This window comes from Lynx canadensis, chromosome C1, assembly GCF_007474595.2.
Source record: "Lynx canadensis isolate LIC74 chromosome C1, mLynCan4.pri.v2, whole genome shotgun sequence".
NCBI lineage: Eukaryota > Metazoa > Chordata > Mammalia > Carnivora > Felidae > Lynx > Lynx canadensis.
The window spans coordinates 134,086,068-134,110,381 of record NC_044310.1 but is presented as its reverse complement, the minus strand read 5'-3'; the positions used below and the strand labels follow the sequence as shown (position 1 = coordinate 134,110,381).

The following is a 24,314-nucleotide window of genomic DNA, read 5'->3' as shown; positions in this document are numbered from 1 at the left end:
TGCAGTTGGTGGGTTTGAGCCCCACGTTGGGCTCTGTGCTGACAGCTCGGAGCCTGGAACCTGCTTCAGATTCTGTGTCTCCCTCTATCTCTACCTCTGCCTCGCTCACACTCTGTCTCTGTCTCTCTCAAAAATACATCAACATTAAAAAAAATTAAAATAACTAGGAGTCATAAGAATGAACAGTCTAATTTGGTCAACCATTATCATCTGGTAGTTTGCAAGCAAATTCACATAGCATAACCTGAGTTCCAAATAGCAGTGGGGGACCACCATAGCAGGAGAGGAGTAGCAGGCTTAATGAAAGAAACCCAGCTTCCTGAAGTTGCCACTCCTAAGGAAAGTTTGGCGCTTAGAAAAGAATAATCTGTAGACTATGCACATGTACACTTTAGCAACAAACTCTTTCATAAGTGAAAGGCATGCAATAAAAGGCTCACCAACACAAACAAGAAGAAAACACTGAAAAGTGACTCCTTTTGTGATGAAGTCATGGTAGTTACATAAAGTCTGGCCTTTAATCCCATTATACTTGAAATAGATATTGATTTAAAATTCATATATTTGCTGTCATTCTTTTCAATCCCCCACCCCTATTTTTTAAAACATCTAAACAAAGTGACCTCATTGTTTTCCATTGGACTTTTTTTTTTAAACATTGGCTGGGATGATTGAGATTCAGGAATGTGGGAAAATGGATTCCCAAACCGCGTCCCTCCCCTTTCATTCTGAACTGTAATTTTTGGCTTGGCTTGAATCACAGTCATCGCATTTCAGCCTGAATCTCTCTGTAAAGTGATCTTTCTTAAACATTTCTCTCACTCATCAAGGGATCAGAAACAAAGCTGTTCTAGTCTTTCAGCAAAACACTTACAAGCAGCTTTTACCGAGAAGTTGCAAGAGCTAAATTTCCTCTAAAATTGTTTGAAAAGCGAACATTTTCAGTGCCTCGTTGTCCTTTTTGTGAATCTTGTCATCTGTATGCCATGAGCTCCAGCAGCTATTTTAATCTGTTTTTGTTTGCAATCCATTTGGTGTCCACCCAAGGAAATGCAGGTGATTCTAATTAACTTACTGCTGAAGATGTAGGAAAAAAAAAATATCTCAATTGTGTTGCACAGAATTATACTCTTAAAACCTTTCTTCTATTATTTATAACATATTATTAATGAAAATGATTGTATGAATATGTTTACCACCTAATTCACTGCTGTTCACTTTTTTAAATCAATGAGGCTTACGGCACAGAAAAAAGCCACACACATACACAAATACACAGACACAATACAGACCCCAAGAATGCTTGCCAACTTTTATTTAACAAGGGTAGCAACTTAAAAATAACATTATTTTTACTTTGTGCAACATAGTTTAATATCTGAAATAACCCTGTTTCAATAAAAACCTATTGAAATACTCTCAGCCTAACTCTGCCCTGAAGGTAAAAGTGATTAATTGAAAGATTTTGGCAGATCTGTGCTCACCACCAGGGCAGTTTAATTTAGAACACATTCAACCATTTCTCAGTGTCTCTGTGTTGGTGGAGCGTTACTTTTGATCTTCTTTGTGGAGGGTGCCTCTAATTTGGACCCTTTAGCCAGCCACTTCCTGGAAGGTTTTGATGGCTAGCTTCTGCTAAGCATTCAGGTGAGGGAGAGCCCCTCTGGCTGCTGCTTCTAAAGTGGGTTAAGGAAGCAGAATTCCAGACACAAAGGCAAAATATACTATAAACCTGTTTGGGTATATCTACCATCAGTCAAGTCTTATTTAGATCACAGGCAAACTTTTGAGAAGTTCTGGTGACAAGGTCGGGATCACCCGACTCTTTCCTAATTAAAGAAGATGCTCCTGGCCATGACAGTGGATGAGACTGATAAGATTAAAGTTCCTTTTCTCAGGAAATATAAAGAAGATTATTATTTTCTTTTTGATAATACAGGAGAGACTATCATGTGGGTATCGTTAATACTTCTGCTAAATAGAAAGATGGGACTGGTGCATAATCCTCCCTATTTGGCAAATAGACCTGTGCTAAGTTGGGATTACATAGAAGGACAGAAACATTCCAATACATTCTGGATGGAGAGGCCTTGACTTGGTGAACTTCAGCTTCCCCAAACCTAACACATATTGATTAAGCACTTATTATATTGCAAAAGTGTGTTAGGCAAGGGGTTACAACAAAGAACAGAGGGTACATGGTCCAGATATTATGGAGCTATAGCACTAACATTGTTCTGAGGCACTCACAGTGAATCCTACACACAGACTGATGAGTTAGTACCAATAACACCTCAAGTCCCTAATATTTTCACATATGCTGTTGCATATCTGAACAACACACTCAGTTGGTATTGGCTCTATAGCTACCTTTAGAAGGAAACATCATTCTGATATATATATATTCAGTTTCACATTATATCCTGAAACAGTTAAGCAATATGTGTTTTATGTATACAGTATTAATAGTAATTAATCTGTGTGCAGTAGGATTATAAAAATGATTCTGGTTTTGTTTATTATTTTATCTATTTCCTACTATTTTATATGTATGCATATGTATACACATATACATATATAGGAATATGTATATTATCATAATAAAAACAATAATGATATTTATTTAATTACCATAATATCATGCCATCAATTACATTTCTTTTATGTGATATGGGTTTATGTTCTTATAGGCTCATTTGAAAAAGATTGAAAGACAAAACTACTGAGTATCTTTGAATGCTCTATTGTGTATCTCTAATTTATCTAAAACATGTTTTAAGACCCATGATATCAGATTCCAAATTTTTATGAGACACAATAGAAATCTCAAAATGTAATTATTTTACAAACTATTCTATTATTGGACAAATCACACCCAGGTTTGGAAATACAAATAGAAGGTTTCTGGAATACAGCTGAAAAGACATAAACATAATTGTAAGCTCTAACTATCCCTGGACAATTTATATCATTGTCATTCATGACTGTAGGACTTGTACAGAAAGAAATGCATAGCTAAGGGCCCAAATTTAGTATTGAGGTTGGCTTTTTAAATTTCTATTATCACACCATAAGAAGAAAGGTAAGGCAAGCTCTCTTTTAGTGCTGGAGGAGAGACCTATCCTCAGCTTCATTCTTTACCACTGGAAGGCTGTTAACCATCTAGTAAAGAATTGCACACACTCCAGCTACTCAAAACATTACTTGTTGACTTAAAAAAAAGACATTCCAATACAAATTGTTTTTTTATTTAAACTCACCTAGCACTAGTATAATACAAACCAGGCTTTCTGCTTCTGGAGAATTTTGTCACATAGGTCTACATAAAAAGTCTTATTGAAATATTTGTCAGTGCACATACATATTTAGCGTCTACCATTTCTTTCTGGTCCATTGTCACAGGAAGAAGGCATACTAAACTAAGATGTGTTACACATGTTGATGTTCATTAGTTGAGTGTCCGTCTCATATAGATAATTTTCTAAGTGGTTAAGAAACCGAGTTACAAATACATCTCATGTCTTCCATTGTATAAAATTTAAATAGTGTCTCAATTTCCCCATTTCCCCTAATGGCTGGCAAGTTTTGAATTTTAAGAATTTTAGAAAATCCATGACATTCATTATAGCTGACTCTTGAGGTGCTGCAGAAGTCAGAAGTGTAAGATTATCGATTTGAAGACCTGGACTTTATGTCATCGGTCCCCAAGTTTAGTCTTAACATGAATTACAGAGGCTATATTTAAGGCATCTTTTCAGAAGATTGCCTCAGAACAATGTTAGTGCTATAGCTCCATAATATCTGGACCATGTACCCTCTGTCTTAAAGTATTCCTTGTACATAATTTTGCTTATGTGTAAAATTGTGCAATTGGAATTTTATTCCTTTGTCTTTAACTCCCATGGAAAGATTTCACATCAGAGCTCACTAAGCATGTGCACTTTAGTGTAGATCAATCTATTAGATCTTGTCCTGAAAGCAGAATTCAGCTGAAAGAACAGGAAGTCCAATAAGACTTCGCTTGTGTAATGTGTGGGACAGGAGGAGATGGCATGTGTAATACATAATGGGAAAGAAACAGAAGGAGGAAGTGAGTGTCCTATACTGGTTTCAAGCTAATCCAAATGGGTAGTTGCCATTATCTAAATGCTTACCCTTCTTGGATTTTCTATTTTCAGATACACAAGGATTTGAGGAAATGGAAGTATTCTCACTGTGCTTAAAGACTTGGGTGAGGAAAGGTGTAGTTTTCAGCTTGTCTAAACATATTTTATCCTTAAACATAATTTATTCTTATCATCATAATAATTTTCCATCACGTGAAAAGTGTAACAAATTGTCCTCCTTAGAGACAACTTCTACAATGATTTTTTTTTCATTAAGATGAGTCTAATACTTTAAACTGAAGTTCCAAGACAAGATTATATAAAGCCATATAGGGCTTTGCCCTACAGATTGAAATTCTATGAAGAGACACATTGTTCATCCTTGAAGTCATGAGCTCTCTAACACCACCCCTTTCTCCTGTTTGCAAAGCACCTGCATGGAACATAGTCTTGGAGACTTCTCCTGCTGTGTCATACTTCTGCACCTGCACTGTGTATGGAGCTGTGTTATCGACCACTGGCTCCATCTGAAACCTTTCATCCCTGTAGTGGCCTTAAGTCTCCCCAAGTAACTCAGACTAAGGCTCATCAGCAAGAGACAAATACCCCTGAACAATGGCAGCCTCATGAGGTCCTAGATTCCCAATCTACTTTCAAGTGTTCAAACAAGCCTTTATAAAGACTATTACACCAAGAAATGTATGCATTTCTATGAATTCATTGACTGAATATCAAAAGAAAACAATGACCTTATTTTGCCCCAAACTAGAGCCAAGTACGCTGCAAGCAAAACCCTTAGAAAAGAGGAGGAAAGTAAGCTTGGGAACAGAGCATGCTTTTAGAGGTGTCAGTATGACTGTCTCCTTTCCCTTATGAAGCACAACAAGACAGAATAAAACCCTTTCTTCACTGGTGCTTGGAAAACCTCTAATAGGAGACAAAGACATTTAGCGTTCAATTGTTGTTACCTTTTAAAACAACTGTAACTCAAGCTAACACTCAAAGGTGTTTTAAGGGTGTCTGAAACTTCAAGCTAAGGTATAAATGATATCCCTGAGCCAGGTTTGCCAGCAGGAAGGTGTTGCAGGTCAGACCCAGTGTTCAAGGGGACACTGTGCAGTAATGTAACCATTTAGCAAAGAAAAAAGAAGGAAGGGAGCAAATGACGACCCCAAATACATCTTACTCTGTCCTGGAGTTGTCTTTGTTCAGACCCATGTTTTGTCCCTGTGAGAACTTTCACTAACAGGTTTGTAATTGTCTTTTTATGGTTTCAGGATTTCAGACTCCTTCCAACTTTAACCCAACCTACCAACATTAGTTATAATATACTGGTATAAATATGGAACACAAATTCAGCATTTGACAATGTTTAACAAATAAAAACCGTTTCCCCTGCCCACCATGCTGTCAAACAGGATGATGACAATAAATGATTCAGGGCCTTGAGTATAAAGTTTTGTTTTCATTCTTATATGCCGTATGTGTTACAAATAGCAGATAAGAGGAGACTTCAAACAAGGGAGGTTATTGTTCATAAAATAGTATTTCTGTGCAATCTCCAACAATTTTAGTTAAACAGATACACTATTTGTTTTCCTTTGTTTTGGTAATGCAATTTGTGGGAGTTAATTTTTAAAATAGGAAATTTTAAGCATTTACATTTTTTTTAAATTTACATCCAAGTTAATTAGCATATAGTGCAATAATGACTTCAGGAGTAGAATCCAGTGATTCATCCCCTACATATAACTTAAGAATTCTTTTTAACTCTTTCTCTTTTATATAAAATATTACTGAGCTGATAAAGTCACAGCGTTAGCGGCAGTATTATTTTAAATCATTTTAAGTTTATTTATTTATTTTAAGAGAGAGTGAGAATCAGAGCAGACAAGCAGGGGAAGGCAAAGAGAGAAGGAGAGAGAGAGAGAGAGAGAGAGAGAGAGAATAGCAAGCAGGCTCCACGCTGTCAGCACAGAGCCTGATGTGGGGCTTGAACTCACGAACTGTGAGATCATGACCTGAGCTGAAGTCAAGAGCCAGACACTTTACTGACTAAGCCATCCAGGCACTCCTAGATGCAATATTTTTTAAAAAATATTAAAGGCTCCTATATTTTATTCTGTAAAGACATGGGAAAATATGGCCAGACTATATTATTGTGACTTGTGACCCTTGTTTTGGATCCCTGGCGATTGCTTTTTGCACATGGCACTCTAATTGTTTCTGCTGGCTCCTCAGGAATCTACAGTGTCTCTAGAACTAATTTCAGTTAAAAAGTTGATTTCTAACATTAGTTTAATTTCTATCCTAATAGATTTCCCCCTTACGTATCTTTTCCAGAAGGTTGCCCAGAAAAAAAAAATTATCTGCTTCTATCCATGACAAGCTTGTGAAAAAAAGCCTTTCTGGTGGGAAAAGAATTTGAAAGGAAAACATGGACGTACATATATCAGACCAAGAATTAAAAGATGAACATTATATGTGAGGAAACATTGTAAGAAGATTTTACTATATTAGTTTTTCCAAGTCAGTGTTCCAAAGCCAGTCTTGGATTATGTGTGAAAAGTAAGAACTCTATAACTGTAACAGGTGCTGGCAGGAAACTCCCATTAAAGCTTATGGAAGTTATGCCTGTAAAGTCCTGGCATCTGAGAAAATTCTCGCATAAGAATGCATTATGCATCAGATTTTTCTCACTAGAAAAACAATACAAGGCTGTGACTACTCAACATCCCCAGTCACTATTTCGCTAACATCATCCCTTGGTGATGACATCTTGGTGACCTTGCGGTGTATGTAGAGTATATATGAGGCTTCATTTCAACACTGAGAGCATGCATTGTCTTCTATATATACCAATAGAGATGTCGGTTGGCCATCTGTCTGTCCTAATCAGAGCATAAACCTGAATTTTTTTCCCTTAGAGTCAATAGATTTATACTAATTGATCCATATTTCAAGGATTGACTCTTCATATGCAACATGGCAAATATTTATGAGATTTTACTGGAGTTTGGAGTAGTCTATAGAACATCAGGTAGTAATTAATATAGGTTTTAAATCTATAGTATTGACTCATGTTGGAAAGTATTAGCATTATGTGTGGCACATAGTGCATGCTTAACAAATGTCACCTTTTTTCCTTACATAAATCAGCCGACTTCTGTATGACCACATCTTCAAAGACTATGGTATAATTCTTTGAATGTGAACTTGCTCACCTTAAAGTTAACAAGTAAAGCCTATTTCTCTGATTAAGCTCACCTTTTTAGCGTATAAATTCTAGAGGTTAAAATATTTCTTTTTCTGACATTAGTCTATTGGTTACAACTAAACCAAAATTCTCTTACTTTACTCTAGAAATCTAGCATTTATAAGGAATTTGATTTAATCCCAGTGGATAATTTGGATTTAAACCATTTATCAAGTTAAAAACTGAGATAAAAAAATGTGGATCCTGAGAAACTTAACAGGAACCCATGGGGGAGGGGAAGGAAAAAAAAAAAAAAAAGAGGTTAGAGTGGGAGAGAGCCAAAGCATAAGAGACTGTTAAAAACTGAGAATAAACTGAAGGTTGATGGGCGGTGGGAGGGAGGGGAGGGTGGGTGATGGGTATTGAGGAGGGCACCTTTTAGGATGAGCACTGGGTGTTGTATGGAAACCAATTTGTCAATAAATTTCATATATATATAAAAAAAATTTAGACAGTATTGAACCTTAGACAAAGTCCAGTGAAAATGGTTGTGAGCTTGTATATATCCAGATGTAGGTATCCATAGCTAGATTTGTAGCTACCCTATGGACTAAATGTTACTAGCTTGCATATGTGTTTGTAGTTACAATTTTAAATATGCTTTTCATGTGCCAATATTTCTTTAGTAAAAGGTCCTGGGTTAGGGTAATATAGTTACCTTCCAGAATACACACACACACACACACACACACACACACACACACACCAGCACCAACCCAGGCAATCTGCCAAATGTGGTTGCTGTGAAAAAGGTTTTGCTTTAGGGCAATAGCAAACTAGCTCACCACCCCGCTGCCCTGCCCATTCCTCACCACACGGCTCTTTGCTGTATCCTTAACTTCCCCTCCTACCGTGAGGGAACATTTCTTCGGACTGTTTTATTGCCAATATATTTTTACTTTGTATGATGAAATGAAACAAGGGACTGGTTTCATTAGAAAGAGAGGTAAACAGAGCATTAATTAAATTTGCTGATGATACTAAATTGGGAGGAACTGTGGACATCTGTGAAGACAAAAGAATCATACAAATGGACTTAAGGAGTTTAGAAATATGAGCAGGAAATAATAAAAAAGACTTAGCCTTAAATAATGCAAGCTAATACATTTGGGAAAAGATCGTCACAAACATGGCTATTCAGTGAATGGTAGATGCCTGGAAAGTGGTAATCGTGAAAGAGACCTAGGGGGTGATAATGGGGAAAATTATACACAAACTCATAGGGAAGTAGGCACAATGCCCAGAGGGTTATATATAAAAGAACCAGAAAGTTAATAGTCCTATTCTTATGATACTGATAGATCTCAAAAGCATCAAGTTTGGCTGTAGTTAGTTGAATCCCTCAGGTTCATGAAATAATTTAACACTATTTGTTGAGAGACTAGTTTCTCCCTATGAAAGATGAAAAAGTCTGTTTTGTCTGAAACCTTTCCTGAACACCAGTTATTGGCTCTATTTCTGTTTTATCCTATTATAGACTATTACTAATATGGTATATCACATAGATATGGATATAGACATTGCTATGGGTATAGATACATAAGATCCATCATGCAAACAAAGAACTTTCAGTTTTAAGGTATTTTCTCTACTTTCTAGATAATATGACTTCATATTATGTTTCAAGAGACATTTAATCCCAATCTCTTCTATCAGTTCAGTGCATCTTCAGTATATGGGATTCACTAAGGATGCATTGATGGATGAAAAATAATTTTGGATAGTATCTATCTATTCAACCATTTAATCATACATCATGAATTGAGCCCCTACTATAAGCCAGCTTTGGTATGTTAAGCACTGAGGAGACAGAGATGAGCCAGCCACAATCCCTAGACTCAAGGACTTATATTCTAGATGGAGATACAGGGAATGAAACCAGCCATTACATCCCCATGCAATAAAGCCTATGTTAGGGAGAGCAAAGCTGTCATTGGAACACTGTGGAGAGAAATCCTAATAATGTTCAAGAGACCATGGAGGGGTGGCTGAGGATATAAATCAGAGACTATTCCTTGAAGGGGACACTCGTGCCTATGCACAAGAGGATGAATGTGAATGTGGCAGGTGGATAGGTACGGGGAGAGATCTTAGAGAGAAGGAACAGCACATGGACAAAGTATCCACCTTTGGAAAACTTGTTGTAGTTGATATTCCTGGAGCATAGGAAGCAGCTTGTAAGGATATGAAGCTGGACAGTGGACAGAGGGAATATGCTTTTGGAATAATTAGTATGAAATTTTGTTTATCCATATGAGGCAAAGAAACCATTAAAGGGATGTCCTAAGAAGGAATAATACAATTCTGTTTGTGTTTAAGAGGAATAATGTCATCATTGAGAAGGGTGGCCTGGGAAGAAAATAGAACAAAGGCAGTGATATTAATTAGGATATTTCAAAGGAAATTATGAGTTCTAATCAAGGCCATGACAGGTAAAAGGAAGAATCAGATTCAAGAGATAGTAAGAAATGAGGGACTTGGTGAATGATGCTCTATGAAAGTAGAGAGAACAATCTAAAATGTCCAACATGTTTCTTTTTAGGGAAATAGGCCATGATGTTATTGACTGACTTAAGGAATAAGGGAAGAATAGGCTTGTTAGGTAAAGTGATAAATGCTGTTTGGAAAAGTTGAATTTGCGATACCAGAGGAAAATTCAAGAAGGGTTGCTCTTTGACCTCAGATCTGAGAGTAAAACGTAGCTTGAGAAGTCATTCTCAAATAAGGATTTTGAAGTCATTGAAGAAACCATTGAAGGCTTTGGTATCATTGAGATCACACAGAAAGAATGGATGTAGAAATAACAGAGTCAAGAATTAAACCCAGAGGAAAATGCACATTTCTTAAACTGTCAAGCTCTGGGCTAAGTACACGGACTCTAACATTATGCCATGTAATTTCAAAAACATGCCAACTGCCTACCTTTAAGGCAAAAGGAAAGGAACCTTACTACAGTGATTACAATACTGTCTGCTAGGTGTTCTGCTGCCCTGTAGGAAGACTAAAGAGTTAAGTTAGCCCAACTGGTCAAAAAATGCAAAACATAACAAGAAGAGCATTATTTTTAAAACAAGAATGATAATAGTCCTATTTTAATGGTGCTGGTATATTCAATGTCTTTGGAGAGCTTTCAATAGTGTCAGCAGAGTTTAACTTTTCTGCTGTGAAGTAAATTTGTAGAAAATAAAATCAATATCCAATAGCAAAATAACGTCAGAATTTAGAGTATTTGTATCCTGTCTTCATTAGCCTCAAATTGATAATTGTTTGTAGTTGACCATATATATCTTATTTCAAATTCTTTAACAGACTCTTTCAACTCAAAAAAATATCATCAGAATAAAAATTTCTTGAGATTTACATAGAAAATAAATACTGAATCAAGAAGACTAGATGTTCACAGGGAAGTAAACTAACACAGAACAGCACCGGCAGGTTATTCAAAGTCTGAATTAAAGGAAAAGAAAACAAAATAAAGGAAAAGACGTGGCGATGTGATGCTCCACTCTCTGTGTGGGTTATGAGACCCAAGCCTACTCCTAACTATATTTAAGCATGTCACTTAAAAATCATAGTTGCCATTCAAGTACTTGATTAAAAATAGCAGGTTATTGGTGTTGAAACAATCCCTAGTGGTATATGACTTCCTCTGATGAAAATGAGTATAAAATGGGTATTCCATTAGCTCCTGCATGGTGCACTTAAATGGAGTATCCCAAAACTGATGAGCATAAAATCTTTAAGGAAACATACCTTCAAATGTTTAGCATAGTTGGGTACATATGGAGAAGAATATCATTTAGAACAACATAATATACTACTATCAGAATCGTTTACATGTTTAAGAAGCAGATTTGGAAGCCATGCAAATCATACAGCTGCCTTCAATCAACCACTGTTGTTCATTGATCATCTAAGTTTCAACCACAGGCAGGTGAAGCAATGCTGTGCAACTTTCCATAAAGATTTAAGCAATGTTGAAGATAATTAATCCATTCATTCATCATTTATTGAGAACCAATTATGTGTCAGGCACTGTGAAGAGTTAAAAATAAATCCACACTCTCTGTCTCAAGTAGCAGACAATGCACTGAAGGTAATATTTTAAATATTTTTTCTTCTATAGGTTATGCTTTCACTCTAAATCTCAGGACATTCTTATTTCCTTAAAAACTCTGTGATTTTACATCTTGTCTACAGTCTACTATAAGCTCAAGAACTCTTCCAGCAGTATCATTTTAGAGTCATTTTGGTTTTGCACAGTTGTCCTCTCAAAGTGTCTTGCCCCCCCCCCCCCCAACTTTTCTCTGAACTGAAAGTAGGAGGTGGCTTGAAAAGTATAAAATTCTGCAAAAAGGTATAAAACTGGTAAGGAAAAGATTACTTGAACCCAAGAAAAACACTTGTAATTCCACAGCCTATTAGACTTTTAGATAACTTTTCACAGAATTTAGAAGAATCTCTAAGACATGAATCTTTTCAGGGGATGGGTAAATTACTCCAAAATACTCAAAGAGGAAAATATGCCAGTTCAATTATATAGACCCATACAACTACTTCTGAAATCCACATGCCTTTTTCACTAAATATGTAGATCAATGATTAATGCTTAAGTTGGACACACTTCATTTGAAAGTGTGAAAATTCCTTGGAAAAGGAAATTCTTTTCTAGACATTTTAAAAGGAACATTATTTATTAGGAAACCCATAAAAGAGTATAATATAGCATTTTGGTCTCATTCATAGCTTCCGGAATTAATTTAAGATTTCTTAATTATCATAATTTTTTTAAGCTGTAGGGAAATGTTTGTAAAAAATAGAATGTATAGATTCTTGTTCAACCAATAAACAACAGATCGTCTCACAAAATGAAGTGGCGCACGCCGTGAGAGTTTTGATAATTTATTTTTTTAATCAGTTGTTTCACATTATGCAACAAGAATTTTTAAAAATTCTATTTAAAAACTACAAATCCATGTTTGAATCCCAGGGCAACAAATATTTGAAAATCTCTGTCTGCCTTTTTTTTTTTTTTTTTTTTTTTTGCGCCTTTTTATTGAAAACCTGAAAGCTTTCCAAATGCATGTGATTTTTTTTTCAAATTTTGTAAACATTTGCTTCCAGGCTAAAACATCCTGCCAACTTTCAGCCAAGATTATTTTTATGGTTGAACTATTAACTTCTGAATATGGGGGCTTATAATAGAAAAACTCCCAGACCCAGAACTCTCATCCTATAAATGACACCGCTATAGGATATTTTAGAGTATTACATCTCGACATGAGGAGGTGTTGCATTATTTAAATCCTCCATTCACACAATAAGAGACTAATTTCCTAGGGTATTACGTTTGGCTCTATTTCCTTCCAACTGACTCGAAGGGAAAAGTATGGTAAGAACCCAAACTTTAGCATGGGGGTGGATGTGGGAGGGGAGGTTGGAAATTAGACTCAGGCTTTATCTGGGAAGAGACATTATTTATTCTCATGCATTCTGGATGCAAAAGTGTGGGAATATCCACTGACTGATTTGACCAGAGCCACATTGCTGGATACATTAGATACCCTTTCTGGTTATTGAACTGCACACTTATTCCTCCATTAACTTCTGTTATGTTTAGGCTCTCTTTTTGATAATAAGACTATTGCTTAGACTTATTATAAGTCTATAGTCTTGCTATAAGTCTATAGCAAGTCTACAGATATATTGCTAGATGTAGATAAACTCCACTAAATGTCACTAATCAGTACGGTGAATTAATTCCTAACCATGTGTACACACAGAATTTGTGAACATTCCGTGTAAGCTTGCCATTCACAGCAAGATTTAACTTAACAAGCATTTTCTTGAGTGGGAATAAATTTCTCTGGAACAGAAAAGCAGGTATCAGGTAACTATGGTAGACTTGGTAATTGCTTCAATAACTGTCTTCTCTTCATTACTAGACCTCACAAGATTGCCCTTTTATCCACATTTGTTTTCTTAATTGCAAAATGCAGCTTTTTTCTTTCCACCTTGTCATCTCTGATTTCTTTCGGTTGTCTTTTCCAGTTTCTCTTTTGTACTCTTGCTGCCTGTTTCCTGTTTACTCTCTTTTGATTTTGTCTTCCCCTCTAGCCCTGAATGTGGCTTTCTTACAGACACAGAGGCCCCAGCATGACTACCCTAAAGAGCCAATTCCAACTTGGACCTAGCACAACACTATAGCTGTCAGGAAGGTGGCTGTCTTTGGGTTGCACTAAAACAAAACAAAACAAAGCAAAACACAAAACACAAAAACATGAAACTGGACTTAATTTCAACTTAGAAGTGAAACCTAAGGAAAATTTCCTGCAAACTTTCATGGAGCTTTTTTGGGGGATCAGCTCTTTTGTAATTGCATGTGGATGCCTAACTTTAGGCATGAAAAGCAAGCACTTAAAAAAAAAAAAAAAAAACAACCGACCAACACATAGGTCAGTGCCCTCAGAAACATTTTTCTTCAGTCCACAAATATTCTCTGGGGAAAAAGAAAAGTGCTTATCTTAAACTCTTGATTTTTTTTTTTTTTGAGCATGTAATTTTTATCAGTTTGTTTTGTTTTTGTTATTCTTTTTTTTCACTCACTGCTTATAAAACGAGCAAGCAGAAGTCTCTCTGGAACAAGATAGAATCATAAAAGTTTTCAAGAATCTCGTCACAAACTAAACAGTACAAATTGCACATTCCTCATGGAAGTATCAGCCTTTCGTGCGTGCCTGGATCCAACTATAATAGATTATCCCAAAGTGGGAAAGAATGAACAGTACAAAATTAGCAGAACTGGGAGCAGAGCTTGTCTAGTGAAGGCAATTTGATCTGTACTTTAGGGGCCTGGATTCTCAGGCATTGGGAAAAGACTATGTTAAGTTTTATTTTGCAAGCGAACACTTGCTAGGATCTCAAGAGGCAGACTGGTGCGCTGATTCGAGTATCAGAAAAACTATGATAACAATTATAATGCTTGGTATGTCTTAGCATAATAGTGATACTACAATCATGTCTGTTATCTGTCGAATAAATACAATAGGTGCATGGCTTACCTAATATGCAAATGCAACATATATATAGTAAATGTCCATGTATCTATATATATATTCCATGTTCTGAATTTTTATGACTCAGAAGAGGATATCCCTGAGTAGGTATCTAGCTATGTCTTCTTATAATATTAACAAATATGTCCAAATATTCCCACATTGGAAAAATATATTTCATTTATAATGCCAATGGCTTGTTAATGTGACCTTCTCTCAAACTTCATGTAATAGCACAGGAATTACCAAAAAGAAATAGTTAAGGTATAATAATAATTTTAGCTATTCTTTTTCCAAGTTGCTATAATCTACCCAAAGATAACTAATTGTTCAAAGTAAACATTCCACTCCGACCACAAAAGGAATCCATTACACAAACATATAATTCACAGTCATTTTTAGTGGGTTGTAAACAGTTTGGAATGAGCATAAAATGGGACAAAAATCAAAGTGAGCATTTTGAAATGAAAAAGTGTTTGCTACAAAAGGTCAGTCCCTTTGCTTGGCAAACTATGTAGAAAAGCCTGGGAAAATGCTGATCACACAAGCAATGAGGGAATTTTAAAGCCAACAGCCTCCTTGTTTCTTTAAACAGACATCGGAACCTATAACTGGATCCTGTCAAACAAACGACAGCAAAAAAAATATAACAGCTGCTAAGAAGTCAAGTTGAGAGATAAAGTTTTTGAGGCTAAGGACCTTCTCAGAAGTAGACTAAAGGTCTTTCTTAAATCTTTAAAGCAAGGTTATGGATCCCAGGGTGGCTTTTAGGCACCAAGTCAAAAATTTAACTTTGTGTATCATTCTTGTCATAGTATTTTGTGCTCCAGCAAAAAGAGGACAAACTTGTTGATTAGCTTCTGCTGAGACATTCTGCAAAGTAGCATATAGCTGGAATCGTCCAATTTGAAAGACCTGGTATCGTTTATTTCTAATAGTGGTTAAAATACCACATATAATATAAAGTTTACCATCTTAGCCATTTTTAAATGTATAGTTCAGTTGTGTTAAGGGCATTCACATTGTTTGCAACAGATCTGTAAGTGTCATTTCAATGCTGTTAAATAGTTTGAGGGCATAGTGATTAGAAGTGAGACTTATGGAGGAAGAATGTGTTGTTAAACCATATTCCAAAGGATGAATGCCTGTCCAAACAGAATTAATTTGGATAATTAGTCCAACAGTCCTATTCCCTTACAAACAAAAATACATTGGACATATAAAAATATATTTCCAAGAGAAATATGCCTTTCCATTATCCATTATTATATACAAAGAAGTCTTTGGTAAAGTTTGGTATTGTCGGGTGCAAAAAGCACCGGCTTAGCATTGAGGCATGTCTTTCGGGTAGGTCACATGAAGTGACTCCTTATATTGCATTGCCATGACACATCAAGAAAATAACCTGGGAAATAAGGTGAAATTAAACTTCTGCTCTTAGCGGAAGGCTAAAGCCAGACAAATATGTGTTTGTTATTCAGGGTTTATTGTGTCATTTAAACATATTTAATATTAATTAGTATTTAATAATACATTTAATACATTGGATATATTTAAGGTGTACCTGATGATTTGATACGATTACTACAGTCAAACTAAGTTAACATATCCTCTCCTCCCATATCTACTAATTTGTGTGTGTGTGATGAGAATGCCTGCAATCTTCTGTCTTAGCATATTTCCAGTATCCAATCCGTTGTTAACTGTAGTCATCATGCCTGTCCATTAGATATCTAGATTCATTCATCCCAGATAACTGCAATTTTGTGCCCTTTCACCAATATCTCCCCTTTATCCCCACTCCCTATTATGCGATTTTTAAGCAGACAAAGTCCCCTTACCTTAAAAGAATATTGTAATGCTTATTTTTCTCTTCTAGTATCTGTTCTTTTCTTTCATAACACTCACCATAGTTTGGTACTCAGGTCTTTTTGCTTAAAGTATATCTCCTCTGTATGCTCAACTGGCAGCATGGAAGATGACACAGGGGTAGGCAGTAAATAGCTACTTGTTGCTGGAATACAATAAACACTTGATATTTGTTACATCATTCAAACAACATTTACTGAATGCCTACAATGTGTCAGGTACTGTGTGGGGTTCTTTCCCAGTAATGCACTTAGCAGTCTGCTAGTTACATACTTTACTTAAAAAGAATGATAGGTCATGGTCTTAATACCAATTACACCAGTTTAGACTACATTGTTTAAGTCACATCTCCTAAGCACTTGTCTTCCGAGAGATACAGGTATAACCCTACTTGTAAGTAAGCAATCTCTGTACATTTTGGGGTCATCCTAAACAACACAAAATTTCTATAAAGCAGTGCAAAAATAGACTTCTCGCTGCTTAGATCTACATACAACCTGTATGTCCAATGCCTCCCTCTGCATGCTTGTTCCCCCAGACCTCAAAGAAAAGTATCAGATGATCTCATGCTTTGGGTCACCTTATCATATGTGTTGAGCATTAGCTGAACAATGATTCAATATTTTCACAGAAACTGTTTTGGAAGAAGAAATATAAACTGAGTTTGTCTTTGGATACTTATGATACTCATATACAGTAAAACCTTGGATTGTGAGTAACTTATTCTGCGAGTGTTCCGCAAGACGAGCAAACATTTCTAATACATTTTCACTGGATAAATGAGCGATGTCTTGCAATACAAGTAGTATGTGACTCCGAATGTCACATGATCACAACTGAGCCAATGGTTCTTGAAATTTGCTTTGATATATGAGTGCTTTGGATTACAAGCCTGTTTCTGGAATGAATTATGTTCGCAAACCAAGGTTTCCTAGTACATGGTCTACAACTGTAAAGGCGACACAAGTGTGAATGAACGACTTGGAGGAGCTTTAAAGGCTAACATGCTCCTTTACAAGTTCCCTCCAAGTTTTGTGTATGTTCTCTAGGCTGAGCAGACAATGTCAGAAACCACAGAAATAACTTTAATCTGGTTATAATAGTTGGTGAGGGGGAGAATGGCCTGGTGGTTTAGAGGAATAAAGGAAACCAAATCAAGATAAGGAAGCACACTAAATAAGTTATTCGCTAAATTGGTTTACATTTGGCTCACTAATAGATTTTCTTCTAGGTATGCAAAATTTAAAATGTGACTAATATCACTTTACCAGGGTTGATTAAAGAAAGCATCTGTGCCAAGCACTGCACAGAATTTCCCTGTGGACACAATGGGAGCATGAGCAATTCGGTTCTGTCAATTGCAAGCAAGTGAGACAAATAACTGAATGAATGAATGAATGAATCAATCAATCAATCAATCAGTCAGTCAGTCAATCAATGGTGAGCTCTGCCTCCCTGATACTGTTTATTCAAAATCAAGCATGTAAGAGCATTTAGAAAAGGAGAGCTATTGGGGTGCCTGAGTGGCTCAGTCAGTTAAGCATCTAACTCTTGGTTTCAGCTCAGGTCATGATCTCATGGTCACGGGATCAAGCCCCACGTCTGGCTCTGTCTGAGCATGGAGCCTGCTTGGAATTCTCTCTCTCTCTCTCTCTCTCTCTCTCTCTCTCTCTCTCTCTCCCTCTGCACCTCCTTGCTCTCTCTCTCTCTCTTTCTCTGTTTCTCTCAAAATAAATAAACATTTAAAAATATAGCTACAATTTAAGGATGAGGTTTTTTTGTAAAAGCAGGGGCAAAAATCTTAAGAGAAAAAGAGAGAAAGGAAACACATCATTTTATTATAGCCCATGTATGCTATGATGGGTTTTTTTGAGGACATTTCCCCCAGAGTGTGAAAGTAGACACACAATTTTCATTAAATGTGCCTTTCCCATAACTGGTCCATGAGCATTTCCCATGACTCTGCAGTTGAGTATCTTGGCTGGAAGAGGATCTGGCCATTAGAAGGAGGGCTCTAGATATGCTGAGTCCCAGCCGTGCCGAGAGACTTGGCACCTTTATATGCTACTTCCTAATACCAACCCCAGCATAAAATGTCATCAGAAGCCTGCATAAACATTGGACTTAGATTCACATAAATTATTTCTGTCCTAAGGTGCTCTCTGCCAGAATTTAGTAAAAACAACACTTTGAGTAAATAGAATTGGCGTATAAATGTAAGAATATTAATCCAACAAAATGATCATAGAAAAATATAATCAAAAGTACACATTTGTAAATCTTGCAATGATGTGAGAGGTTTATCTTGTGCCTCTGAGTTTTTATTGAACATTTCCATAGAGTTCCTTTAAGCTGATGCTGCCAAAGTGCTTTGAATTATCAGTTGCTTTGTGGAATTGTAAAGTCGTTGAGTTTCATTAAAATGCTTAGGATTTATTTTAATAATCATATGTGTGATTAGTGCCTGTTTAGTGCTGGGTCGACAAATTCATTTTAAGAGTAAACATTGGGACAATGAAATATAATGCTAGATATGATTGCTGCTGTCAGCAAAAACATTCTTATTTTATTAAAAATCACCAACAAATGCTATGAACAGAAGATATAGTTTCTATTTATAGATATTTTCAACACTACAATATTATGGTATCTGCATACCACAGGACTATATCTAGCAGTTTTCATTTTGCCTAGGGTATGTACATATACAAAGAGGTACAGAGCCCCCCCCTTTTTTTTATATGTGCACATGTCTTTTTAAGTATAGCTCCCCCCAAAGTCCTATTTGGATATTTGCTCTAATATAATAGTGCTCACACTGTCAGCCTTGAGTATTTATAAGTGGATGAAGATCTCCTGAAAATAATGATAATTTAGCTATTGGCAATAATAACATTATAACATTCTCAGTGATCCATTTTGGCTTTAAGTACTTATTAAATAATATTTATTCCTAAATTATGAACTTATAAAATTAAATGAGATTGCAACATGCAATAAAAACACATTTCTCTCTAAACTCCAATTGACTCCATTCCTCACAGATACCTCTCCTTGTGTTCATTCTGCTTTTACTGTTTTCTACTCTCTGTGAGCTCTCAGCTCTTCTCTCTGATGTGTTGATACGCTTTCCCCCAAAGCCACTCTCTTTATCTACCTTCCCTACCCACTCGTCCCCTTCTTGTTATTCTCTCATTCCCTACTGATATGGGAATAATAGGATCCCAAGGCTGTCCTTACAGTATAATTAAAGTATGAATTTCCAGGAGTTGGAAATTGCAGACCATTTTTATTATGCCTCTATAATAAAGCCAGGTAACACTGAGAGAATTAAAATGGCTTTTTCCTAGTAGATAACTTGGTAAAGATTTTTTCCCCTTGGTTCTATTGTTTTAAGAGACTGGGAGCTGAAAATGGGAATAGGTTCACCATTTCTTTTTCTGAAAACACCTCTATCTTTTACATGATATATATCCCCCTAGATCCTGGGAATATGTTGTAAACTTGTAACAGATGGTGATGAAGCTTCACATTTTTATACAATATATTTTTTTGAGATTCTGCATCTACTGTATGTATCTTCCAGGGAAAATGACCTTGAATGAATGAAGTCATAGTCTGAAGGAAAAACACCCCACAGATAGACCAGCATAGAAATGATGAGTCAATTGGGTTTTGTTTTGTTCCCTTTGGTAAGATGAAATAATTTCAGATGAAAAACAGAATGTTGAAATAGAGGAACCAAAGGTCATCTTAACACTGGAGGTGCATCTGTTAATTGTTCCAGGAAAACCGGTTAGCCATATTCTATATTGAACAGAAACACACAGAAGATGGGATATCACTGTTTGCAAGTAGGAATGCTATTTGCTTCACTTGGGTAATGTTGGGGGCTTACCAAAAATTGTTCTGGCACAACATCTACCAGCATGAATGTTAGGAGGGTTCTAACACTGTGAGTGCTGATATTTTATGAATGTTTTATCACTGGCTGGAAAACAAGAAGTTAGCAATTGAATCAACAACATGTCAGACAGACAAAATATTAAAAAAAGAGAACATTAGTGGGAATTACTGATGTCCCTATTGTAAAAACAAACTGAAGTTAATAAGAAACTTGATCCTCTTAACCGATTAACAAAAGTCAAGTTTTAATTGCATGGCTTCCCAGACAAATCAAGTGGCGCTGTTAACTTGAGCATTGGTTGTTTAGAGGGTACGCTAATGGGGGAAATTACTACATATTCAGTTACCCACCTCTTTTTTCGACAGCTTCAATGCATTGCTTTACAAACCGTGGAACTGTGGAATTTTCACGTTCACACACTGTGTGCAGATGAGAGCCAAAAATTTGATCTGCAAAAGAAACAAAGATGAGCTTCATTAAAATCCAAGATTGCGTTGTTCTTTAATTTGATTCTGTTTCCATACCCACTGCATGCTGAAATCTGTGTCTTGCATAGGAATCGATTTTTTGCTTTAATTCCAAAGGGTCTATTGCAGAGATACAAAGACCGTAACTCCCTCCTTCATGGAACAAGACTGGCCCCAGAGAAAGAAAACTAACACTCTGCCATCGATTAGGCAGGGATGACAGAGTAAGTTATAGTCTCTCTGGGCATAACTTTGTTGTTTATAAAATAATGACAAAGAATTAAGAAAACTTCTACAAAATAATTAATCTTAATGATTTGGTGTCTTGACTGTTTTAGAAGAAATTTATCAATGATCACCAAAATTATAATTTTATCAGCATTTTGAAAGATTCGTTCTGTGGGTCAATGATATTTGAAGACGCAAGTTCCAGGAGATTTACTTTGAAGTGAATTTCTTAACATCTCTCCTGCCTTGAATGCACTTCCTCTTCTCTAATCTAAGTATCCCCTTTCCTTTCTAGCTCAACTCCGACCACACTTTCTCCACAAATTCTTTTCTTCCTATCTCAGCTTTGTGTTTCCTTTGACATAGGTTCTTTGGAATACCATTTCTTCCGGATGTTAATAGGCAATTTAGGGGCGGGGGGGGGGGGAAGCCTGTGATCAAAATGGTTTAGCAATGTTGGATTAAACAAAGTTAAACAAGTTTCTTTCATGTGTATTTGCAGCCTGTGATATGCCAACGTGCCCTGGGAATCTCCACAGGGGGCTGGAGGATGCGCTATTTCCCCAACTTATTTGAGTAAGCTCCTTTTGTTTCAAAGGCCATCTCTCCAGACTGATGCTTCTGAGAACACACTCTGAAACCCTAGCCTAGTCTTCTCATTTGGAGCACGATTTATACTACCTTGCATCGTGTATTTACATTTATAATATACGGGATGTATTTTCTCAAAGCAGATTCTGAGTGTTTACATCACCTATGAGTTTATATAGTCACCAGTGCTCAGCTCAGATTCTGGCCACAGAATTCGCTCATAGATATTTTTTATTGTAGTAAAATATACATAATGTAAAATTCCCCCCATAACCATTTTTACATGTACAGTTCAGTGGCATTAAGCACACGTACATTCTCATGTAATCATCACCACCATCCATTTCTAGGTTTTTTTTTTAAAACAGTATAGATGATTATTACTCGTAACGAAACAAATATTTAGTAGGTTCAAGGGCTTCCCACCTTGCTCAAAATGAACTCCAATTCCCTACTGCAGCTTCCAAGCCAATACGTGACCTGCCCTCCCACCCATTAATTGATTTCATTTGTGTCCTTTCTCCTCTCTCTCCCTCATCACTTGCCTGCAGCCACTCTGTCCACATTGCTGATGTTTGTCCATGCCAAGCAAAGTTCTGCCTCAGGGACTTTGTACTTACTATGACCTCTGCATGAAACTCCATTGCATTAGGGTTTTTTTGTAGCCTTTCCTACCCACTTTTTTTTTTTTTCACTGCCTCACTGCAATAGGATCTTGCCATGATACTTCCCTGTTTTACTTTCCTTAGAGCACTTACCTCTTAGAGCACTTACCTGGCATATTAGATTGATGTGTTTATGGGTTAGTTGTTTCTCCTACTTAGAATGCAAAACCCAGAAAAGTAAAGACTATACCTATTTATTTATTTCTTTTCTTTCTTTCTTTCTTTCTTTCTTTCTTTCTTTCTTTCTTTTGGCACATGCATAAGTGGGGAGGGGCAAAGGGATAGGGAGAGAGAGAATCTCACCCAGCATGGAGCCCCAAGAGGGCTCTATCTCACAACTGTGAAATCATGAAATCAAGAGTTGGACATTTTACCAACTGAGCCACCCAGGCATGCCTAGATTACATCTATTTCCTTTCTTACTGGGTCCCTAGTGACTAGACAACGTTTCGCATATACTAGAAGTTCAACAAACATTTATTAAATGATGGACTGCAAGACATTGTCTTAATCAGCAGTGGAGGTCGTTGATACATTTAAAAAAATCTTTGTAGTAGAAGTGGGGAGAAAAATAAAACACAGCATAACAGAATGGTAAGTGAAATATTACAAAGGGGTAGTCAAAATGAAATGTGGTGAGACTTCATGGAAGGCATGATTTTCACCCATTACTTAGAAAAGGTGATGGCTTAAATTAAGAACAACCCAGCAAGGAGGGAAGTAACTACGTCTAAAGTGACAATATAATATATTTCAATATGAAAATGCACAATTTTCATCCAAGAGACAGAAACATGATACGCCCAAAAGTATCAACATAGTGTAGACAAGTTGGAAATAATCATGGGTATTTGCTTTGAATACTCGGTCAATAACAAAGGTTTGTTCAAAAACAGTGAGCTACTACCATAAGACAAAATGACATAAAATACTATTTAAGAAAAATAACCCAAAACTTCCCATGGAATAATTTAAGTTGGTTAGAGATCACAGTCAAGAAGAATTGCTACAAAATCCAAAACCCTCTAATGGAAATTATGACTCAAATCTATTTCACAAATATTTATTGAGCATGTGGCGGGACATCAGGGCAACCTCAGTGCCCATGAAAGACTTACCAGAGAAGAACTTAATCCTTAAGTAAAAGGAAGACTTACTTGAAGAGGTAAGAGTGGGGATAAAAGGCCATTGAGGGAAGATGGAAGAAAGGTATACAAACACATCAGTGATGGGAACAATGACAGGAAGAATGAGATGTGCTGAGGGAAATATTCACTCTTAGAGAAATTTTGATGTATTAAGCTTTAAAAGAAGATGTATATGGTGTTATGAAGTCTTAAATATTAAGTCAGGTAGGTTAAATTATTTGACTTGTGCAGATACCAATGATTTCTTATACATACACTATTCTTTCACCAACTTCTTTCTTGTTTTTAGATCGATTCATAAGACAGAGCCTGAAAATGTTCCCTATTGGCTTCTGCCTTCCTTGCAACTCTTGGTGGTTAGAGAGCTCTGATCAGCAAAATGTAAGGGGAAATGACTTGGGAAACTACAGAGATTTTTTTTTTTTTGTCAGATAAAAGGAGAGGGGTGTATTAAGGCACTTTTTCTTTTTTTCGTTCCTGCTTTGAACATCACTGTGCAATCATGTGATGCTTGGAGCCACTGAAGCAATCTTATCACCACGAGGCAACAAGCTGTAGACAAAGGCTAACAGGATTTTTAAAAAGGTTACAAAAAACCTGAGACTTCAATGACATTGTTGATGTTCTAAACCTAGAACATTTTTTCTAGACTTCTTATTATGTGACGTAATATAAGTCATTTTAAACTGGGGATTCTATCCCCTACAGCCAAAACATTCATGACCAAATGGAGGCACTTGTTGTGAAGAAGACTGAACACAAGGAGATCAGCTAAGAGGCTAATGTGATAGCCTAGGAAGGTGTTATGAAGACCAGAATGAGGATAGAAGTGTGGTGAATTTAATCATTGTTCACAATTCTTCTCTTCTCTGAATTAGATTTATACGTTCACCCCTTTTGCCATGTGACTGTGTGGTAAAACTCACTAGAGTGGACAATACTGACTTGTCCCGTTTCACTGATGTTGGGCTTGGCTATAGACTTGCTTTGGACAATGCAGGGTGAGTAAAAATGACTATGTG

General features: G+C 36.4%; 1 protein-coding gene across 2 annotated transcripts in view; it reads right to left on the bottom strand.

The window, feature by feature from the left end:
- Window positions 1-24,314, bottom strand: part of ARHGAP15 (Rho GTPase activating protein 15) — a 619,910-nt gene that overhangs the window by 212,859 nt on the left and 382,737 nt on the right. For both annotated transcript variants that reach the window (XM_030327812.1, XM_030327811.1), the window contains exon 10: window positions 20,544-20,642. In XM_030327812.1, the coding sequence (XP_030183672.1) occupies window positions 20,544-20,642 (99 nt within the window). The remainder of the gene's footprint in view (window positions 1-20,543; window positions 20,643-24,314) is intronic.